Below are 24,997 nucleotides of genomic sequence, written 5' to 3' on the forward strand. Positions count from 1 at the left end.
AAAGATATGGCATTAAGAAGAGAAATGAACAAAAGCAAAATAAAACTAAAATTAACATATGGCCAGACTACTGCTACACATATGTACCCCATCTGATCAAATACCAGATGATAAAGTGTCTGGTACAGTTTTTCAAACAGACTTGAATGTGGTATCTCCCCTTGTGCAGTGAAGATAACACATTAGCTTGGAACTATAAGAGATGCCCCCAAACAGTTGGTCAGATACAATGTCTGTTGAGTTGTGCACAGCTGACAGGAACTTATTAACTAAACCAAGAACAACAACTACTGCCAATACACCCAGGTAAACAAAGTGAATTACGAAGGTTTTGTGTTTGTGTGTGTGTCTATACACTCTTACGTATATATGTATGCATATATACTCATATACACATCCACAGATTAGATAGATAGATAGAGAATTTTGTAGTGTTGATTAGAACATTGAGTTCTTCAGCTGCAAACTGTCAAAGTGGATGTACTGAGTTACCGAGATACACAATCAAGCTGGCAATTGGAGATTTCAGTATCAAGCTGATGGAAACAGAAGTGGATCAGAATCAAATATTGGCCCACATGAATGTATTGACAAGAACAATGATAATATAAAGAGGCTGCTTTCCAAACACTGATGGTCCAGAACCTCTTATAGTCTGCACTAATTGTGAGCAGAAACTTCAAATTCCTGTGGCTGCCAAAATAAGTACATTGCACAGTATAATACCAATAAACTTGCATCATTTATACTAATGTAGAGGTACCTGTATTTCATTTAATTATTTAAATGATCTGTTAGATGACTCTGATCTCTCCAGATAACAATACCAGAAATTAAATCTATTAACTTGGCAAAATACAAAGAGGCACTCTCCCCTGCAGGATGTTTGTGCATATGGAGCTGGTGCTGAATCAGATCATAATTTGGTCATTAGTAAAGTTCTGAAGCTAAAGAGAAACAAATGTGAGGACTTAAAAAGGAGTTAGCCAAAGCAGAGAAAGTTCAAGTGAAGATAAGAAATTCCAAGTGTTACAAGACGAAGTCACTGTTGATAAACAATGGAAGCTGTTTACCCAGACTGTCAATGCTAGTACACAAGAATTTACTGGTTAGCACAAAGAGAAGTATCAAGAGAGAACAGAGTCATGAAATCTGATAAGAAAGCTGCAAAAGTCAAGAGAGACTGAACCGGAATCTTAGGAAAGGGTGAAATATAGTTGTAGCAAAAGATCAGAGATGGTTGGAAGGCAAAATCCACTGAAGCACAGAGCAACAGACATAAGAACACTGTATAAGAGAGTCAAAAAGCTTAACTGGCAGAAGTAGGAGTAGTGTGTCAATGCAGTACAAAGGGGGCTGCGTACTACTGATCAGTGCAGCCTAAACCCCAAAATGGATTCAATGCTTAAAAGGCATCTCAATTGACCAGCACCACTCAGTCTTTTGGACTCTGAACAATGATCAAACACCAAATGAATAACAAGGCAGCTAGAGCAGATCATCCTAACAATTTCCATACTTTCTATATGCTGAAACATGGCCAGGATATTACTGCACAGTTAACCTGTCAATCTTTTCAGTCTGATCTGATATGACCTGCGTTACAAGTACCAGGTGATAGGAGGGGGTCATTGTAACTCTCCCCAACAACGTTTCAATGATTGCACTAGTTAAAGAGAGGCATCATATTGTTGTTTGTCTGAGGTGTTTTGTGCTGTGATTCTGAAAAGACTAAAACTGAAAATTAGACCACAGTCTCCATAAACAGCAGGTTCAGCTCTCATAGCACCAAATTATGTATAGAACAAATATCCACCTTGTATGTTATTACTGAATAGCACAATGTATTCTGAACAACATAAATTACATTTGAGTACAAGAAGGCCTTTGACAGTGTTCACCACAAGTCACTGAGATAAAGATTATACATCTTTACGATATACCAGAGAACTTATGAACATCTTCAAATCAATAACATTCCTGCTGTATCAGTACACACATTGAGAATACAGAATCGTTTAATATTGTGACGGTTGTTCATCAGGGATGGACCGTTTGATATTGTAACAGTTGTTTACTAGGGCTGTATTGTTTGCTGTTTCCCTCATTCTTTCTTGTGTTGTTGACTTCATAAGGAAGACGAGTGTGTGCAATTCAGAGTGTGCCGTAATAATGGAGAGGAAAGGGACCGGGGGGAGATTTGGATTTTGCTGATGATGTCTTACTGCTAAACCTTCAAGAAACAACTCTGCAGAAAATAACATCTGCCTTAAATACAAATGCAGATGGATTTCATATCGGCTGAGAGAAAACCACCATTATATCAATCAGTTTAACCACCATATCCTCTCATCAAGACTGGAAATAAGTACCTGAAGAGGGTGTGACAAAATTCCCAGATCTTGGAAGAGACTTGCAAAAGCTGCAGTAATCTTTTGAGTTGATGGGTCCCGTAAGGTCCAAAACCTCTGTCAGCACAGAAGTGGAATTATGCCTTGACATGTTCATTGTAGTACCAACAGCTATTTTTGCCAACGACACATGGAACAGTTAGCTAGCATACACAACAGTCTTTCATACACCCTGTCTGGTCAATATTGAAAATTTCCAGGAGAAATAAGATACAGAAATAGTTGGGATGGAAAATTTACAAGGTATTGTGAAAAGGCGGTGTAGGCAATTTAGTGGACCATGTCCTTGGTTTGAAAGAGGAAAGGCTATCTCATGAAGAAATGGGTATCAGAAATAAGAAAAAGGAAAATCAGGCCACACCGAGAGAACTGTTGTGGAGGATCTGCAGCACATGAGGGGTCAGGATAGAAGAATAAAGAAAGAGGAGTATGTGGCTCATAGAAATAGAAGAAACTCATGCTTGAAGTTCCAATATAGATGGGCGGACTTCACACTGAAGTGTGTGTGTGTATGCATATGCATATATATACATATATATATATATATTTATATATACACATGCACACACAAACTCACAAACATATACATATATGATGATGGTACAAGTGTGTATGTACATGCATATAAATATATATGTATATAAAAATATAATGTACATACACACATGCCATACACATATATATATATAATTTCCCTGTAATGCCCTTTAAAACGTAAGAACTCTTTAACTTTTTTTTTCTCTCTCCAGCTAAAATATTTGGTTTTTCTCCAACAATCTCAGATTACTCTAATGGAATGGAAATAAGTGTTAGTTTAGCTTTAAAAATCCTCATTCTAAAGAATATATTTCATTTTTTTTTTTACAGTCATCAAATAATTTCTTCACTCTATCTGATGATGACGATGATCATGATAACGACGTTGATGATGACAAAGTGGGTAGAAGGGAGGGGAGAGGGAGATCATTAGACAGACTTATGTACACACTGTATTCCCCCAAATTAAGGGTCTCATGCACACGTACACACGCACACAGCCAAATCTACATTAATCATACTTAGGCGAGTAGCCTTCCAATTTTTTTATTGTTTCTAGTAAAATGGCTTCAAACACACTTTTTACACACATACACAAACATATATTTTCATATATGTCTGTACATAAAACGTGGAATGATGATGGTGGAGGTGGTGGTGGTGGGGAAGGGGTGAAATATAAAGGAAGGAAAGAGAGATGTAAATAAATAAAGATATTGTGTGGGTAAATTTAGTTTTTTTTTTTGTTTGATCAATTTGTCCTCGGTTGTTTATATTTAAAAAAAAAACATAAAAAAAATACACATATATTATTATAAATAAAAACCTTTCCTTCTCTCTGTCAAGAGATGAAATTATCGTGGAAAAAAAAAAGGTTATCAACAGACCCCAGTATTATGTAAGTAGTGTTAGTAACCTGTGCACACAGAGGAGCCTAGTCATCACGTATTAATTAATGATGGCATGTGTTCTGTGATAGCAGGAGTAATTAAACATTATAATACAGATTGGCAGGTTTCTGGATAGGCCAGTAGCAAGGCTGCTACTTGCTTGCTCCTTCAAGAGTTCCTAGTTTCTAAGCAGTCACCCAAAGTGAGTCTGTAGTTGGCTATGGCGGTGATGCCGTGATAATGTACAAATGCAGCCGCGACAACGAACACATGGAAAATCTGGTGACTTTGAAACTGAAAATAAAAGAAAAACAAAATTAATGTCAAAGATTTTATTAACAAAACAAACTGTGGTATTTTTTCAAATGACTCTTTTACTTGTTTCAGTCATTTGACTGCGGCTATGCTGGAGCACCGCCTTTTAGTCGAGCAAATCGACCCCGGGACTTATTCTTTGTAAGCCCAGTACTTATTCTATCGGTCTCTTTTGCCGAACCGCTAAGTGACGGGGACGTAAACACACCAGCATCAGTTGTCAAGCAATGCTAGGGGGGACAAACACAGACACACAAACACATACACATATATATATACATATATACGACAGGCTTCTTTCAGTTTTCATCTACCAAATCCACTCAAAAGGCATTGGTCGGCCTGGGGCTATAGCAGAAGACACTTGCCCAAGATGCCACGCAGTGGAACTGAATCCGGAACCATGTGGTTGGTTAGCAAGCTACTTACCACACAGCCACTCCTGCGCCTATATTGATTTTTTTCATCCTTTTTTTTCTTGCAGCAGCATCAATACAATAAGTGATGGCAATTTCTTTATGACTGAAGACCATAAGAGCAGCATGCCTTCAAGTGGCTCTGTAAACCAATCCTCGATGTTGCAGGGCTTTTCTTCCTGCCTGCACTTTTAAAGTGAAACTCAGTCCACTCAATCTAGTCTCAACTTTAGACTTGGAGGTCTGACCACAGTGGAGCAGTGGGCTAAGATGGCTGTGGTGACCAGAAAGTTGTTAGTTTTATATTGGAGTGACCATCACCTAGCTGAATTGCCTTACAAAGATAGAGAGCTCCACCTACCATAGAGTTGTCAGAAAAGTGTCAAAGAGGACACTGGGCCACTTGAGATTCCCCACTCCTTGATCAGCCATCAAGGCTGACTCCCTTAGCCTTTTCTTTTCCCTAGGCACTCACAAAGCAGTGCAGGTGATTAACTCATACCTGGGACCCTGATAAGATGTACTACTCCAGGTCAGAGCAGAGCCGGAAACAGTAGTGGCTAAGAGATGGTGCTAAACGCCTCAAAATCTTGGAACTCCTGAATCAGGACCGCAATAGCTAATACAGCTTAGAGTCATACTTAGGTCATACAATAAGTAACAACCAAGTAGACCAATCTAAGTACGTGACAGGTGCCTATTTTTTTGAAAACTAAAAAGAAAAGATGAAAGATAAATCAGTCAGGGTGGGATTCGTCATTCATCCTTCAAGAGTTGAACTGATTAATTAAGAAAGAACTACAACTTAATTACTGAACTAAAAGCAAACGTTGGATGTTGCCATCTGCCCACAATTTGTGGTCTTGTGCCTATGTTAAAAACTGTGTTATTTTGTATATTGGGAGGGTCATTATGCCAATAATAAACACATGAATTCCCATCAAGAATCTTGCAAACCAAATACAAAGAAAAAAAAAAACAATTATTGTAGTTTTGTTTAATCCCAGGTGAATTCTCATCAAGTAGACTTATCAAAGATATTTCAGTTGCAAACACTTGGTCTTTTTTCAATAAATAGCATATGTAGAATTACATTAGATAATCTGTCCTTCTCTAAAGATGATAGGGTGTGATCTTGCAAGATATTTAGCTGCTATTTCTAGCAGGCCGAGGAACTACATATTATCAAATGGTCTTCTGCCTGTGTTATAAATTACTATTTTTAAAGAAAGGTGGATTAGCAGAATTGGTAAAACTAGCTTAACCCTTTAGTATTCAGATGTCTTTGTCAAATGTATTGCTTATTTATTCACAACGGTTTTAATTAATCAGATGTTATTTTATAGCTTCAAGATATCAATGGCCTTTTTTGTATATTTTTGGAATGACATTGTAGGGTAAGTTTGAGAGGTTGGATCTGGTAGAATATTTGGGTCTGCTATGTCCAGATTAAATGCTAAAGAGTTAAAAAGAAATTAGAAATAGCATTTGAGAATATCTCCTGGCTACTTACCCAAATATCGAATTTTCCTGGAAACAGTCTTTCTGGAATACGAACTGCATAGATGATAGCTCCGGATATGTAGAGAAGTGCCATAAGGGCTAGCCAGCCGAGAGATGCACAATTAATGGCATGATAGAACCCATCAGTGATAACATAATGCATGGCAGGGATAATACCACTTAAACCCAAACCTATAAAAACACCTGGTAAGAAAAAAAAGGGAGAGAAAGGAGTGAGAAAAATAAACAAACAATACTAAAAGAAAAACTTTAAATACTTCAGTAAGTCTTTAGATTTACAAACAAAAAAATGTAGAGGTTACAATATGGAGAGCATAAGGAAGTATTTCAAGGGAGACAAAGAGACGTTATAATGGAGATGAGACAAAGGCACAAGGGAGATAATGTGAACAAATTCAATGCATGTGGTGGAAATCCCGATATTTCTAATGAATTTAAGAACTCAACTGGATCTATAGAAATGCATGTTCCTAATCTAATTTCTATTTTGTTAAGTCATTGCCTATTAATAGCATCAACATCCCCATTTTTAGCAGCTAAAATTATTCTTTCTGATATCCATTTCGTATATATAATATATAATGAAATTATTGTATACAGTGCTCAGGTGCACCACAACTTGTCAGAAAGTGCGTATAAAGTGTATGCAGTAATGTACAAATGTCTGGAAAGCGAACAATGTATGAGTCAGATACATGCTTGCGTGTGTATGGAGGGGAGAAAATCAGGTGTAGTGTTGGCGAATCTCAGAAAGCATGGAAGTTTTGAAGGGTGCAGTGCTCCGACAACTAACAACTGATGACGGCAGTTTGTTCCATGCTTCAGCAACTCTTAGCATGGAAAAATGTTTCCGAAAGTCATGGGCGCTGTGCTGTTTTCTGACTTTGTAAATATGCACATGGGTGTTAGACAGGTGGAGTTTGAAAAGTTGCTCAGAGTTATTGTTTGTAAGATGGTTGATAATTTTATGGGTGTCTGCAATGTCCTCAAAAATAAATGTTTCCAAATCAATTTCATTTTCAACTCTATTTCCACTGGAAATAAATAATATCATGTGATTGCCATCACTTAGGATCCTATTTTCTCCTACTTCTAACAGTGAATTTGCATAGGAGTGTCATCACTAAAGCAAGGTCTATTGAATATTATTCAATTCTCAGAAAATATATATTGGCTTCAAATTTTAGCACAAGGCCAATAATTTCGAGGGATGGGTCAAGTTGATTACCTTGACCCCCAAGTGCTCAACTGGTACTTATGTTATTGACCTCGAAAGGATAAAAAAGCAAAGTCGACCCTGGTGAGATTTGAATTTAGAACATAAAGACAGACAAAATGCCTAGTCCAGTGTAATAACGATTTTGCCAGCTTGCCACCTTTCTCAAAAAAAATAAATAATAATATAACCGTTTTGTATGTGTGTGTGAGAGAGAGAACTTTGCATCTCAACCATGTGGTCTTGAGTTCACTCCCACTGCATGGCATCTTTGGCAAGTATCTTTTACTACAGCCCCAGGCCAACCAAAGCCTTGTGAATGGATTTGGTAGATGGAAATTGAAAGCCTACTATATATATATATATATAGATTAATCAGCCGAAATTGCGAGGATGATCCGGTTCGTGACTGAAGATTAGAGGCTTCAAATGACCTGTCCGTTTTTTGTATCGTCTATTTGAATGTTTTGCATTCTTGTTCCATTTTGTATTTTTATATATATTTTTTATACATATATATATATTTGCATATGTTTGTGTGCACCATTCTCTTGATATCATGTGATAATTGTAAACACAGATGGACTTCCTGTGATATTGTGTGTGTGTCTCAATATAGTCCCGTCCTGTGCAGTACTGTGTCACACAGGAAGTTATGAGTTAAGAGATTACAAGCAGTAGTTAAAAGATATCAGCAGAGAAGTAGGTCTGTTGACACCTCACAAGCAGCTGATACAGGATTTTACTTCAACTAGGTGTGACTTGAGGAAACGACTGTGTCCATGGTTTTCATAAATGCCACTAACACTGATGCTACTAAAGTTCTACTTTCCTGAAGGAAAAGTTGGATGGATCAAGTGTAGCATTTTATGAAGACCCTTGGGAGCTAGACACAACGTGGATGATGAGAGGAAGAGAAACAAATTGATCAGGAGTGCTTGAGTGAATGTGGTACAAGGCCAGACAGCTCTGAAGATTATAGGCCATTATAGTTGCAGTATAAATAACAGAGAGAGAAGAAAGCCTGTCTGTGAAGTAGAGGATAGAGCATGACTATAAGTATTTTATACTGAGTGGCCTTTCTCTGGATATAGTCTAGTATGTTGGTGTCTGTAGCAGCAGCACTGTCCTAGATTGTGGACATCACCTGAGCTTTGTGGATTGTCACAAAGTTATTAGAGGCTGAAAAGCCAGTTTGGGATGAAATCCTAGGTATGATAAGGATAGGCTTTTGCCAAGAGAGATCCCCAATAATGAAACATCTGTGTGGTTTTTTTAGTAGCATGTGGCTGCTTTATGTAGAGTTTGGTAGGATGATATTTTGTTGAGATCATGTTGCATGGTTCCACTAGAGAATAATTTCAAGGATTGGCATGTGGTGTCTAGGTTGTGTGTGGATGATAAGTAGTTGAGGAAGGTTAGGGAAGAATAAAGAGTAGCATCTGCATAAGAGATAAACCAGCGCTAAAGTGAGAAGCTATAACAGTTGCAAAAGAGACCGGGTAATGCTATTACGGAAACAAGGCAGTATTATGGAAACAAGTGCAGACAACGTAGTATTACAATGAAGATGGGACAAAGTTACAAAAGGAGACAGGTTAGTGCAAGCAAATGGTTCTATTAAAGTAGGCTTTGTTAGATATGGCAAGTAGGTAATTGAGGTATAAAAGAAGTTAGGGAACAAACAAGTCCTGAAGAACACCAGAGTTTATAGAGTGTGGAACAGAAAGAGCTATGTCAACACACTGTGATAGTGCGATCTGACAGGAAGCTATGAATTTAAGAGAAGAAAGGTAAAGAGAGTTCATAGGCAGACAGTTTCATAAGAAATTTGTATGCAAGATTTAGATGAAGGTTTTACTTTCTCAAGGAGGGCAACAGCATAGCTTTCATCAAAAGGTGGACGTTGAAAGCCCACTGGTAGTCATTAAAGAGAGTCAGAGAGAGATGTCTGAGAATATCATTGTTAATGGCTGTCTTCATTACCTTTGAGATGTTCCAAGGACAAATAGTGAAAATGAGTGAAACAGGATGATAATTAGCAGGACCTGAGGTGGTGTTTTTCTTGGGTATGAGACACATTTCAGTACATTTCCAAAGATCAGAGCCTGTCCCTGTAGAGAATTAAAGATTGAAGAGATTGGTGAGCATGGAAAGGATAACTGTCCAGACCAGTGGTCTTGTTGATTTCAAGAGACTGAAGGTACTTTAGTACTTGGCATCTGTGAACCTAGTGGAGAGGTATGGAACAGATTTGGAGGATATTTGCCAAGTGGGTGCCATGTAAAGTTGAATGTAAAGTAAGCAGCAAAGATAGAGGCTTTCTCTGTGTGTTGGTGGGGAGTATTACCTACATTACTGTTGGGAAAAGGAAGAAAAGAGAAGCCTGCAAATTTGGTGGAGATTCTTTTGGCAAGGAACAAAAGGACTGGTTGCAGTTTGGGAAATGGGGATAGTTTGAGGGCTGTGCAGCGCATGAAGGTAACTTTCGTGGATCAAATCATGATCTTGCAGAAGTTGCATTACTGGATAAACATTACTCAGTTTGGGGAGGGTGCAAGTTTCTCCAGGCTTTGTAAACTGAATTATAAGAGAAAAAACAAAAAATAATAATCAGAAATTTCACAAAACCAATGACTTACCAGCTCTAATTCCTCGGTACTGAGGCTGGCTGAATTTATCCCATAATGATACAACAATACAAGATATCCCAAGGACAAATATAAGTATGAGGTAAGCAATTTTAGGCTCTAAACGGCAATAAAAACTATAATAAAGCCAAGGTACGAATGACCCCATAGTGAGGAGAGCAATTCCACAATAGTCCAATCTGAAAATAGAAATAATCATCATTATAAATTGTTTCAAAAGCCAGAAATTTTGAGGGGAAGGGAAGTTGATTACATCAACACTTGTGTTTAAATGATATTTGAATAACAACAAATAAGAATTAGTGAAACCCAAATTCAGGAAATCAGAAACTATAGCTGCAGTAATATGCATCCCAACTGATATCACGTATACAGAGAATGTTTTATATAATACTAGCAGTATCGCCCGGCGTTGCTCAGGTTTGTAAGGGAAATAACTATAAAGCATTTTTAGAGAGTTATAGCCAAATAATAGCCAAAAAAATAGCAAAAAAATGGAAGAAAATGATGGTAAATTTTTTTTTTAGTTAAAAAAGGTGGAGTTGCGTCCCCTAGACAGTTTGCGGTTTGTGTTTCTGATTGTCGACCCCATGTCGAATTTATCGATTTTTTTCAGAACTGGGGGAACTTTTCAAAATTTTCGCTGCGTTAGTTTTGAATTATGACATTGGGCTATGTGTGTGTCAAGTTTCATCAGAATCGGTTGAAAGCCGTGGTCAGGGTGAGGGTACAAGCAAACAGACACACAGAAACACGCACAGACAAACTGCCGTTTATATAGAGAGAGATTACACATCAATGAAAATCATAATCAAGTATTTTGATGTTTCTGATAAATTGAAGTAACAACATGGGTTTTATTTTAGACCATTTCACTTATGTTGCTTCCTATTAATACTTTTGAAAAAGCATGAATTTTGCACAAACTCATTTATCCTCTATAAAATTGGAGCTTGGCAGTAATTTAAAAAAAAAAACAAAATAAAAACATTATAACTGATTTAAGATGAAAAACTGAGACAGTTGCTTCATCAAAGTTTTTTTTTTTATCTACATATGTATATTATAGTTCATCATCGTCTTACATCTGTTTTCCATGCTAGCATGGGTTGGACAGTTTGACCGGGGTCTGGGAAGCTAGGAGGCCGCACCAGGCTTCAGTCTGATCTGGCAGTGTTTCTATAGCTGGATGCCCTTCCTAATGCCAACCACTCCGTGAATGTAGTGGGTGATTTTTACGTGCAACCAGCACAGGTGCCAAGGGAGGCTGGCAACGGCCACGATCGGTTTGTGCATTTTACGTGCCACCGGCACGGAAGCCAGTCAAGGTGGCACGGGCATCGGCCACATTTGGATGGTGCTTTTTATGTGCCACCGGTACAGGTGTGTAAACATATATCTATACAGGCAGATGGCCTAATTGTTAAGGTGTTGCACTAATGATCACGGTGCTTTGATTCAACTCCCAGACCAGGAGGTGCATGGTATTCTTGAGCAAGAACACTTCATTTCACATTGCAACAGTCCACTCAGCTGTAAATGGACAACCCTATGACAGACTGGCATTCTGTCCAGGAAGAGAGATGTTGTGCTTTTGATCACTTATTCACCATAGGCCTGCCGGCCTAACCAGCAGGGTGACATTGTTTGAAAGCTGCAACCATACAAGGAAGAGTAGTGACCAGCCATGCATAACAACATCTGACAGTCTGGTTGATACACAAACACACACAAGTTTGTACCACTCCTACTGATTCACAAATGAAGCACAAGCCATCAAGAGAACTTCTATATGAATGCTTGAACCAGCAGCAAATATCCTTAATACAACACACTACCTTAAAATAAAACTACAACAGATTAGATAATATAGCCCTAACTACATGGTTTCGGGTTCAGTCCCACTACGTGGCACTTTGGGTAGGTGTCTTCCACTATAGCCCCGAGCCGACCGGAGCTTTGTGATTGAATTCGGTAGGTGGAAGTTACTGCCGTGTGTGTATGTGTGCGTATAGCTGCTCAGTGCCTCTCCGAAAGAGAGAGAGGGTATACATATATACTCTGACTGTAAAAATAAAAAATATGGTAACAACTGTAACACATATAATCATAGACTTGCACAATAACGTCTGTCCTAGGGTTAAACAAAGACAATAAAACTTGCAAATGAAGTACAAGCATCTTCTTATATCTGCAGCTGAAAATATGCTATTGGTAGACAAAAAAAAATTAACAGTTTTATGCAGTAGAGCACTGTTAATTGGTAGATGTTTTATTAATGTACAGTTTTATGTACCACAGGCATAGTTCAGAGAGATGCACCAATTGTTACACCATAGACTAACAAAATCTGCAGTGGTTGCTCCGACAAAACAGATCTGTCAACCTACCTTATCTAGTGATGACATTTAAAGCTGTTTACAACAGTAGAAGGTTAAGCTAGCTCAAATAAAAGATTCTGAAACTGGTGTCAATTATCTCTCTATATAAATGTTAGCTGTAACAACTGACATGTATTAACATTGAAAATACAAAAAACTAAAAAAAACAAAAAAAACTACTTGGGTGATTCTGGCATGAAGAGCTTTCAAGTTGTGTGACAGTGAGGTGACAAGTAGGTCATCACAGCAAATATTCCCATGGAGTGAGTTGCATAAGTTTACCTTTCCCCCAAGGCCTATAATAGTAGGCTAATAAGCTGGGGTACCAGCTGGAGAGCTTGGTTTCACTGAGAAAGCTTATCAAAAAATGATATTAGCTTATGGAAAATGGGGAAGAATGGAAGATATAAAATGTGAGAACCCCTTGTTTCTTACAGAAAGGTAATAATTTACCAATAATTGCATGAGTAAATACATGATTACATGCAAGATGATTTTTCAGCATATAAGATGAATTTTTTAAGCCAAAATTAACAGCCATAAAAGATAGGTCATCTTATACACCAGACAACTTTGGAAGGCCAATTCCATGTAAAATGCAGCTGGATTTGTAGAGATAGTGATGATTTTTAAATGCCTACATTATATACTATATCAACTTGTATGTTGGAAAATACAATGTAACAAGAACAACTTCTACAGAATTGTACACACACATTATCTTGTCCGTTTGTAATATAGGACTACCTTTTCCAGTTTGTCCTTCCCTAATTCATGATGGCACAATGTGATTTCAGAGAGATTTGGCTGCAGTATGTAGCAAATTGAATGTAGTGCAAAGACCATTCCTTGTTGGCTCAAAGAAATTTTGTTGTATAACTCTTGAGACCCCTTTTGGTCACGACACAGACCATGGGATTGCACCTAGAAAGTTATCCTCCCAGACGCAAGTTTAGGCAAGGTTGTTTATGGAAGATCAGCAGTCGCCCATGCATACCGACCTCCCCTCTCCATGCCACCGTGTTATCCAAGGGAAAGGCAAAGGCTGATATAGCTTGGCACCTGCTACGTTGCAACTTATTTCTACAGCTGAGTGAACTGGAGCAATGCGAAAAAAAGTGTCTTGCTCAAGAACATAACATGCAGCCTGGTCCGGGATTCGAGCTCACAACCTCACGATCATAAGCTTGACGCTCTAACCACTGAGTCATGCGCCTTCACATAGTGCATAACTCTAGCTCAGTCATAATCAAACAGCACCATGATGACAGGTATTCCAACCATGGCATCTGTATATTGAGAAGTTGTACATTGTTCAATGCAGTCTTTATTTAACTCTTTAGTGTTTAAACTGACCATATCCAGCTTAAATATTCCAGCTTTTTTTATTATGCTTAATCTGGTAAGATTCAGCCTCTTACACTTACCCAACAATGTCATTCTAAAACTGAACAAACAAACCATTGAAATCTTAAAGCTACAAGATAATGCATGATCAATTCAAAAGAAGGTGAATAAATAAGTATTACATATGACATAGTAAATCTGAATGCTAAAGGGGTTAAGATTGTATAGTCTGATTTGAAAGACTTTTGACTGTTATTTTTAACAAGATGTGTGAACATCTATCAGCTGTCTGTTGATAAAATTATCTGCCAATGAACAATTCTTGTTCTCCCTCTCTCTCTTCTTATGTCCTACACTTCTTATTTCATATATTCAGAAGACATGGTGGAACTAACAGTCTAGTAAGCCCATTACTTTATTGAAGTGGTAGTCACCTTTAGAGTTGGCATGAGTTTTGATGAATTCAGGGAAGGTGATAGAAGGTGAGGGTTTTTCTCCCTTTCTACATATGTGCCAACACCATAGTATTTTTTATTATTATTAGATGTACACAATAGTGGAGCCATATGTCATCAATTAAGCTAAGCAACAATGAGTTAGATATAATCATTACAGAGATGTTTATGTCATCTTTGTCACACGTGTAAAGTCATTAATACTATTACATACACAATAGTGTGTGCCATGTGTTATAAATGAAGTGAAATAACAAATGTTGCCATGCATACGTTATACAATATACACGATTGATTGAAGCTCAATTTATGTCATCCCTTGTCACACCAGTAATCTTTGAATGCTTGTTCATAGTTTACAAGTCCTTCAATTCAATACAAACCCTTCACAGGCATTCGATGTCAAGCAAATTCTCTCCAAAGTATATTTTTGGATACCTGTAAAGACTTGGAAACAGTTTACATCCAAGCAATGCTTTCTAAAGCTAATCTCTTACCAAATTAGAGATAGCATCACTAAATATTAGGTTTAATGAGACACGATATCCGGCCAAAAGTATTCTGCCTGTTTTATGTTCAAACTGGCCAGATCTGGTCTCTCACACCAACCCTATAATATCATTTTAAAAATTAACAGCTACCTCATCAAAATCTCATAACTACAAGATTAATGAATGATTAGTTCAAAACAATGTGGAGTAAAAAGGATTTATTTTGGCAGAATAATGCAAACACTAAAGGGTTAAGCCCAGTAGCAGAATCTGAAAGAATGACTATTTTAGATTCAATAATTAACAAGAGCTAGGGTGTACTCATACATCTAATGACAACTACAAGAGAAGATAATTAAATCAAGTATATATATATCTATACTCACTTGTTGAAAAATTTACCGACTCTTTCTGAATGACAGTAGACTGTATGGAAGATCCAGGAGAAGCCCAGACATAAGATTGCACCAGCGAAAAATGCTGAGAATACAGCCTTTTCTTGCCACTGTATTTCTACGGAGGGTCGTGTAAGGAAATAGATTGCAACACCTATAAATGCTATGAAACCTGGAAAGAAACCAAAATTAAAATCAAATAAAAAAAGAAATGAATTGCAAATTATATACATATATACATGGTTCATATATACATGTGTGGTAAGAAGTTTGCTTTCTAACCACATGATTCCAGGTTCAGTCCCACTCTGTGACAGCTAGGGCAATTGTCAACTACTATAGCTTTGAGCTGACCAAAGACTTGTGAGTGAATTTGGTAGGTGGAAACTGAAAGAAGCCTATTGTATGTGTATGTGTTTGTTCCCATTTGTCCCCCAGCACTGCTTGTCAATCGGTGTTGGTGTGTTTACATCTTCATAAATTAATAATTCAACATAAGAGACTGATAAAATAAATATCAAGCTTTGAAAAAAAAATATGTACTGGGGTCAATGCATTTGACTAAAATTCCAGGCAGTGCTCCTGTATGGCCTCAGTCTAAAGACTGAAACAAGTAACAGAATGTGTTTGGGTGTATGTGTTAATGTGACACATTTGAATGTACAAGACAAAAGGCAAAAGTACTCAACAGAATGTAAGTATTTATTAGAGTGCTTGGAATACTGTCACTGCTTTAAATTTTGAAAATCCTCAATGGTCATGTAACTAAAGGCTAGAGTACAAAGCACAGTGGTGTATATGATAAATATACTGGAAATGAGTACTGTATACACCAGAGCAAAGTGGGTAGTCTTTATGAAAAATTATAATAATTAAGGCAAATGCATCTCTAGCATAAGAAAAAGGGACGTAGAAACAATAGAAATAAAAAGAAGAAAAGAGATTAAAACAAAAAGAAAATGAATATGGCTGTGTGGTAAGTAGTTTGTTTATGAACCACATGGTTCCGGGTTCAGTCCCACTGCATGGCACCTTGGGCAAGTGTCTTCTACTATAGCCTCGGGCTGACCAAAGCCTTGTGAGTGGATTTGGTAGATAGAAATTGAAAGAAGCCCGTCATATATATGTATGTATGTGTGTGTGTGTGTGTATATGTTTGTGTGTTTGTGTTTGTCCCCTCAACATTGCTAGACAACCGATGCCGGTGTGTTTACGTCCCCATAACTTAGCAGTTCAGCAAAAGAGACCAATAGAATAAGTACTAGGCTTACAAAGAATAAGTCCTGGGATCGATTTGCTTGACTAAAGGCAGTGCTCCAGCATGGCCACAGTCAAATGACTGAAACAAGTAAAAGAGTAAAAGAGTGTTATATGTGTGTGTGCCTGAAGAGTAATTAATGTTTTGGTTCAGACATGACTGTGTGGTTGAGAAGCTTGCTTCCTAACCATGTGGTCTTGGGTTCAATCCCACTGTGTGGCACATTAGCTAATGTTTTCTACTCTAGCCCAGGATGACCAAAACCTTGTGAGGGGATCTAGTAGAAGGCAGCCCATTGTTTGTTTGTATGTATGTATGTATGCATGCGTGTGTGGTGCGTGTATGTATACCCTTGTGTAGGGATCATATACCCCAACAAAAAATCTGTCTGATTCATGCAAGCATGGAAAAGTGGATGTTAAGTGATGGTAATTTAATATTAGGAGGTCAAAAGAAGCACAGAGAAGTCATCATAGTATATTTACTTATTAATGCGCCCTTTTCAAGCCTAGCCAGGTTCATAGGCCAGGTTTCCTGGTTTCTGTGGCGCATGTGTTCTCCCCAGCTGGACGGGACGCCAGTCCATCACAGCATTACTCAAGAAACAGGAAGAGAGAACAAGAGAAAGGTTGCCATGTAACTTGCAAGACCAAAGTACCCCCTTGACTGAGCAGGAGTATATATATATATATATATATATATATATATATATATATATATATATATAATTCATATTCTCCCACACAGTAGTCCAACCCATGTCAGCATGGAACATATGGACATTAAATGATGATTACATATATGAAGAGCAATGTAGTACAGAAGTAGTATAATAGATAAAATGAGAAATAAGGAGAGCTTCCATTTCATCTATTATTCTACTTGAAAGATATATATATATATATATATATATATATATATAAGAAGCCCATTGTGTGTGTACATATATGTGAGTGTGGGTGTGCATGCATGTACACACATAAGTGTCTATGGATTTGTTTATACCTGCACTTACTCATACAAGTGTTTATATGTGCACTCACTCATACAAGTGCTGTAATATATATATATATATATATATATATATATATATATATATATCCTTCTGGTTGTGTAAAGCATTCATGGTGGTGCCACGTAAAAGCGTCTGTGCGACATCATGTAAAAGTGCCCCTGTGATGCCACATAAAAATGCCCGTACAGTGCTACATAAAAGCAGCCAGCACACTCTGTAAAGTGGTTTGCTTTAAGAAGGGCATTCAACTGTAGAAACCATTCCAAATCAGACTGGAGTTTGGTGCAGCTCCCTGGCTTACCAGCACTGGTCACACCGTCCAACCTATGTCAGCACGGACAATGGACGTTAAATGATGATTGGCTGTGTGGTAAGTAGCTTGTTTACCAACCACATGGTTCTGGGTTCAGTCCCACTGTGTGGCACCTTGGGCAAGTGTCTTCTACTATAGCCTCGGGCCAACCAAAGCCTTGTGAGTGGATTTGGTAGACGGAAACTGAAAGAAGCCCGTCGTATATATGTATATATATATATGTGTGTGTGTATATGTTTGTGTATCTGTGTTTGTCCCCTAGCATTGCTTGACAACCGATGCTGGTGTGTTTATGTCCCCGTCACTTAGCGGTTCGGCAAAAAGAGACCGATAGAATAAGTACTGGGCTTACAAACGAATAAGTCCCGGGGTCGAGTTGCTCGATTAAAGGCGGTGCTCCAGCATGGCCGCAGTCAAATGACTGAAACAAGTAAAAGAGTAAAAGAATTCAGTATCACTGAGGTGCTTTTTACGTGTCACCAGCATCGACCATGGCTGCAATTTCACTTGGCTTCATGATATATCTGTCTGTATAGATGCAAGCATGGCTGTACAGTTAAGAAGTTTGCTTACCAACCACATGGTACTTTAGACATGTGTCTTTTGCTTTGGCCCAAAGCTGACTAAATCCTTGTGGTTGAATTTAGTAGATGAAAACTAAAAGAACTTGTGTGTGTGTGTGTGTGTATGCATATTTGTCTCTTTGTTTTGGCATTACGTAACGGTTGTAAATGAAAGCCACTGTTGTACAATCAGTGTCCACCATTTCCAGTATTCCAGTAGTGTGTGAAAATATATTTGATCATAGGGAAAACAGGTGAGGGCTGGCAACAGGAAGGGCATCCAGTCATAGAAAATCTGCCTCAATAAACTCTGACCCATGCAAACATGGAAAAGTGGACATTGGAACGATGATGACACATGTGCTTGGAATCAATCTCCATTGATTTTTGACAATGGCAATTAAATTCAATCAAATGAATTAGCATAGTAATATTTTCCCATAGCTACATGGTTTTCATGGAAGACTGGAAAGAAACAACCCTGTGTGTAGGATGATGCTCATTTATAACCTGCTTGCGATTTCTTAACTACATGGTTTTGAGATCCAGCAGCACCTTGGACAAGTGTCTCCCACTATAGCTTTGGGCTGATCATAGCCTTGTGAGTGAGTTGATTTAGTGGACAGAGGTTGAAGGAGGCCTGTCATGTGTGTGTGTGTGTGTTATCATCACCTTGCCATGACATCACATGATAGTAGTAAGCTAGTGTCACTGTAATGCAAGCAGTGTCCAATGCTTACAATCTTCTGTGAAATATGTCTGGCATGGGGAAACATAACTTGCTTGGAAACAAGTGAGGGTTGGAAATAGGAATGGTATGTGGACATTGAAAATTTGCCTCTGCAAATTCCATTTGACCAGTGTGGGCCTGGAAAAGTGGATGCGAAAACGACGATGGTGAAAGAGCGAGAGCAACTGAAATGAGTTTCTAATTCTTACCTAACAAATGTGTCCATATATTTCCTGTCTCTGTGTGAATTCGAAAGATGGACTTGAAGCAAGCTGCAAAAGAATTTGTGGGTGGCCTGTGCCCTTTCATAAGGTACTCATTGTCCTTTAGCCAGTCGGGTAGTGACGCATGGTGAGCTACCCGCCAGCCGGCCTCCCAAACTTTATGTACAAACTCCTCAGCATGTTCAACTGCTGCTCGACTGGTGGTTGAGATTATTTCTACTTTTGACCGGGGTGGTAACACGTTATCTTGACCTTCATCAATCTAAAATGAAAATAATCAGTTGTGAAAAGATTTGCATTTACACAAGAAAATTGCAAACAAAATATTAAAGTAAAAAGATATACACACACACACACACACACACACACACTTATATATAAAAGTAATTGTTTATAAAAGCCAACATACTAGTAGTACTTTGGAGTAAGGAAAATGCTACAATACTCCATTTAGTAGTTAAGAACATTTTGGCTACATTGCATAAATTTTTTTTTTTTTCGGAAAATCCATCCTTATATTACTCACTGTCCTTTTTCAAAACATTCAGAACATTTCATTAGCTGTAGTTCCATTTTCAATATAATTGTTACAAAATCTTTAATTGCATTAGAGAAAATTTAGCAGCTACTTTAGTATAAACATATTTTGAACATTACATGTTTGTCCCGATTAGTACTTTAAAACTTATGCAGTTAGTATGAAGAAGAAAATATATTTCATATATCATTGGCATAGACATAAAACTTCTTACTGACAGATTTTTGTCATTAGTCAACTCTAATGCTTGACATATGCATACTTTATAAAGAATTACTGCGAAAAGTTTACCCTATTTATAAAGGATAAATACACAGAAGAAAAACTACTCTTGTAGATAATCAATAGTTATTCCTAGTAACACCTGACAAAGTGATAAAGCAAGTTAATTTTATGTTAAGAGAGGAGATAGAGAGAGGAGGAAAGCGGAAGAGAAAACTGGGGATGGAAACAAACATACAAAAATCAAAGAATTACAGTTGAGTAAAATTACAATTGGATTTGGTTATTTGTAGACCATATGACTATGTTCTGTCACAAAGGACACTGCTGAGAAGTGAAGCCAAAAAGCAAACAGAAATAAGGAAAACTTAAATCCAACTCATCCCAATGTTTTTTTTTTTTTTGGAGAATGAGTTTTGCAACTCATTGAGAGAACAGAAATGAGTATTGGGGGAAAAAACTAATTACCAAAAAATGATTTAGAAGTATATTAAACATGTAAAGTATTTGATGACCAAAACCAAAGCTTTATTCCAGTGAATGTAGAATTCATCTGGACTATTTCAACAACTGGAATAGAAATATAATGATGGACTCTCCCGCTGAAGATGACATGTGAGTTTCAGCTTTTGGTGAATGACCAGCACAAATGATTTGTTTATAATGATCAAATGTATGTGCTGTACATAAGCTCCCTCCATCCATCAAATCAATGTTACCTGAACAGGTGCACAGTGTACCACGTATCAGGTGTTCAAGTGATTGAAGAGCAATGTGAGATGAAGTGTTTTGCTCAAGAACACAAAGCACCACCCAGTCTCGGAATTGAACCACAATCTTGCAATCGTGAGTGCAACACCCTAACCACCATGCCATGTGTTCTCACATAAATATAATAAATAATGAAAAAAGAACTTTTTGTGTATGTGCCGGTGGCACATAAAAAGCACCATCCTAACGTGGCCAATGCCAGCGCCACCTCGACTGGCTTCTCTGCCGGTGGCACGTAAAAAGCACCATCCGAGCATGACCGATGCCAGTGCCGCCCTGACTGACTTCCGTGCCAGTGGCACGTTAAAAGCACCAACCGATCATGGCCGCTGCCAGACTCCCCTGGTACTTGTACCGGTGGCACGTAAAAAGCACCCACTACACTCGCGGAGTGGTTGGCGTCCAGCTGTAGAAACACTGCCGGATCAGACTGGAGCCTGGTGCAGCCTCCTGGCTTCCCAGACCCCAGTCGAACCGTCCAACCCGTGCTAGCGCGGAAAACGGACGTTAAACAATGATGATGATGATCTGTAAATCTTCTTTGTATAATAGACAATTTGTCTGCAGCCATTAATGCTCTTGCGTGCAGATGTTTGAACCAAATATTGGGTCGTCAGATAAATTTCTTCATTTCTTTCCAATTTGAATTAACACGAAAAATATTTTTAGCATAATCTTTTAGGCTTTTCTTTTTTCTTTTTTTTTGTGGCTTCATTTTTGGTCTACAACTTTTGTTTATTGTTTTTGAAATTTGAATAAATTTTACCTCTTTTCAAACATATGGTGATGGAGTGCCAAATAGAACAAAAAACCAAAAAAAAAAGAGCATTTTTAATACTCGTGTCTCTTTGTTTTTAATTAGGGTTCCAAAGCTGTCAAAGCCACTTGAGACATTTGTGCTGTGTACAGAGAAGGTGCTATTACTGAAAGAATTGCACAGAAATAGTTTTCACACTTGCAGGATGAAAGAATTCAACTTCACTGACTCTTTGTATTTGGTCAACCTGTTCAGTTTAATGAGGAATGATTGAACAAGGTTATCTACAAGAATCTATGCCAACTCACCAAGGAATTGGTCCAACAGATGGAAAGCTTTCATGATACTGTCACAACCAGCAACACAGCATGCAACTTCAACATGACAATGTTTGCCCACCCCACATCATTACTTTGGACCAAAAACTCGGTTGGCAAGTTCTACTACCCTCATTGTATTCTCTTGATATAACACCTTCAGATAATCCCTTTTTCAGTCACCCAGTCACAACAGTCTGCAAAGCATTTCATTCAACGATGATATGGAGCTGAAAACAGAGCTTGAATTCTTTCAGTCAAGGCCCGGTGATTTCTACTGTCAAGGCACTGACGAGCTAGTGGAACATTGGCAAGATATCATAAACAACAAAGGAGAATATATTATTGATTGATTTATTAAGATTGGCCATGAAAAATAAGGATTAAAATAAACAAAATAAAAATGAATGAATTTATTTGACAACCCAATATCTGGACTGAGGATAATCTATCAATTAAGGTTTCTTCCTCTCCTTTCCCTCCATCAGTCTCAAAGGCTAGAAAAAAAATTGGCAAGATTGAATGAAACTCATCAGCTTGGATAAACTGCCAACCTCAACAGAGATATTTTGTCAGTAAGTGTATTGTAGTGTAGGGCCTTGTGGAGGTCAACTCAGCACTGCAAGTTAACAAAACACTTGTTAATTACACAGTGCTCCCACTCCTTGAAACAGTGAACTCTACCTATTTGAAGAAATATCTACAGGGCTAGGAAAAGATTAGTGTCTTGGTTATGGACACAGTACAGTAGTTACATAGCTATATGAACCATCAACTGTCTAATAATCAAATATTTTATTGAATCAGCTGGTGGTGACGATTTTCTCCAAAATAATTATTTTACACGGAGTAAAACTAGCCCCACTTAAAAAGAAGAAAAAAAAAAACTTTATTTTAATTTCTTTTCGTTTTAATCTTTTAAATTACAACTCACTAATTTTCTTAACTTATTTCCATTTGGTACTAATTTATAACAAAAACCTGTCATTTAAAAACATCCTGCTGTATAAAAGCAATCAGTAAGCAAATCGGAGATCAGTGTTAAGATCAAGACAAACTACTCTCCCACAATTAGCTCACCCACCACCACTCAATATCTGTAGGTGAAAAGATGCACGTTTACCAGCATTCAATAGATCAAAGACCATATTTCTTAGAAAAGTTCACTTAGCAAGACATTCCAAACACTATTTAATGACAAGCCCATGCAGTGACACTAAGATAGCTGGGTGTTGTATCATATTTCCAATGAGCATGTAAGTAAATAAAGCAAAGAAAAATAATAATGATAAAAAAAAAAAAAGGAATTTGCCATAATCTTAAAATCAGGACATAATGTAAAAGAATAATTCCTTCTCCAAACATCAGCAGCTAGTTGGTCCTTATTCAAGGATTGCAATTCAACACATAGCAAACAATAATAATAATTTCTCAGTCACAAAGGCTACAAATTTAGCAGTGAGGAAGCAGTTGCTAATTTCAACCCTAGTACTTTACTGGTACTAGTACTAATTCATCAGCCCCAATGGGATGAAAGGCAAAGCAAACTCTGGCATGATTTGAACTCAGAATGTAAAAGGCTTCAAACAGATACTGCAAGGTATGTTCCAATACTCTACTAAGTCTGCCATCCATTGCCTCATATTAATAATAATAATAAAAAAAAAGAGAAAATATGCAACAGACTTCCAACAAGAAACAAAATTACACTGGTTTGTTTCTACATTGTTAGATATGAGGCAATTTAATAACAGATTTATTATTATTGTTATTATTATTATTATTATTATTGCCAGTGGTGGCTTCACACTATAAGAATGTTGTATATAGAAACAATTTGAAAATTATATATATATATATATATATAAACAATTGCAGCGTGGAAGGTGTTTATAAGCCATTTAAGAAACACACAAACAATTGATTCTCTTCAACATTTAAATTTAATTTGTCAAAATATTTTCGTCGCTTTGAGACTACAACCTGTTCACTGACAAAATTATGTGCTGCATCTCAGACATGCAGAGATGCAGCACAGAATTTTGTCAGTGAACAGTTCGCGGTCTCAAAGCGACAAAAATATTTTGACAAATTAAATTTAGATATTGAAGTGAATCTAACGGTTTTTGTGTGTTTCATAAATGGCTTATAAACACCTTCCATGCTGCAATTGTTTTCGCTCCAGCACACAATCTCAGATCAGATCACTTGCTATGCAAGTACATCTCCGTAATATATATATATATATATATATATATATATATATATATATGTACACACACACTTTTGTTCTGACAAATCAAATTAGCAATCAGTTGAAGCTCTAACTGAAAAGAACTCAATAAAGCACAACATTGACATTAAAAATAATAATAATAATAATAATAACAACAATAATTATAAATAAATAGATAAAACTTCAAAACATACTTTTACCAGAAAGAAAACAGAAAATTCTAAAACCTGAAAACCAAATATAATACATAAAATCTGATCTAATTTTGAGGTTAAAAAACATAAGAAATAAGTAGCTGCAGGAGCGCTCTAGATGAGGATTAGTAAGGATTAGTGATGCAAAAAACTTAAATAAAAACATGAGTTAGTAGACACAAGAAGAACAAGGAGGAATGTTAAAAATAATAATAAAACGAAAAAAAGGCAGTGTTTTAGAATTCTTAAAAGAGAGTTATTGTTATATGAATAAGCAAAAGTTCAATGACCGAGAGAGAGTTTACCGATTTTGATTTTCTTTTATTAGCAAAAGGATTCATCAAATAAGTCTTTCGCCAGCCAAAACAGGATTCCTAAAGAATGGGAAAATGGAGGGGGAAAAAGTAATAAAAGAATAAACAGATATTTTGTTGATGTCATCCAAGTTTTTGATTTAGTCGATAATAAACACAAGTTAAAATTTTTTTAATTAAAACAGTTCTTTCAAATGGGTAATATATATATAAAAAAAAAAAAAAAAGGTAATTTTTGTAAATGTTTCAAATACAAGTTTTCCAACTTAACATGCTAGATAATTAAATTGTATTTCTTTGGTCTACCTTAAGTCAGAGAATTAGCTCTACGACTGAAGTTGACTAAGCTTCAACAACAATAAACATGTTTTTATGTAAGTCAAATTCTGGAGTAAGCTTGCATTGTAGTCACTCAACCTTCCCAAACAACTAAATCTCACCAAACTCCTTGTTGTTTTCTAAATTAGAACCAAAATTCTCAATCGCAAGACAGAATGCATTACAATAAGTAAGGAT

General features: G+C 37.0%; 1 protein-coding gene across 9 annotated transcripts in view; it reads right to left on the reverse strand.

Moving 5' to 3' along the window:
* Positions 1–3,714: 3,714 nt before the first annotated feature.
* LOC115221519 (adiponectin receptor protein 1) overlaps positions 3,715–24,997 on the reverse strand; it is a 90,286-nt gene continuing 69,003 nt past the window's right edge. For 7 of the 9 annotated variants that reach the window (XM_036510725.1, XM_029791723.2, XM_036510726.1 and 4 more), the window contains exons 3-8: positions 24,473–24,541; positions 19,118–19,394; positions 15,021–15,201; positions 9,952–10,139; positions 6,083–6,276; positions 3,715–4,132 (exon numbers count right to left, since the gene is read on the reverse strand). In XM_036510725.1, the coding sequence (XP_036366618.1) occupies positions 4,007–4,132; positions 6,083–6,276; positions 9,952–10,139; positions 15,021–15,201; positions 19,118–19,394; positions 24,473–24,541 (1,035 nt within the window). In that variant the 3' untranslated portion in view covers positions 3,715–4,006. Of the gene's footprint in view, positions 4,133–6,082; positions 6,277–9,295; positions 9,424–9,951; positions 10,140–15,020; positions 15,202–19,117; positions 19,395–24,472; positions 24,542–24,997 lie in introns of those variants that run through there. The other 2 variants (XM_036510730.1, XM_036510729.1) reach the window with 2 other exon arrangements.

Source organism: Octopus sinensis, linkage group LG18 (assembly GCF_006345805.1).
Source record: "Octopus sinensis linkage group LG18, ASM634580v1, whole genome shotgun sequence".
Taxonomy (NCBI): domain Eukaryota; kingdom Metazoa; phylum Mollusca; class Cephalopoda; order Octopoda; family Octopodidae; genus Octopus; species Octopus sinensis.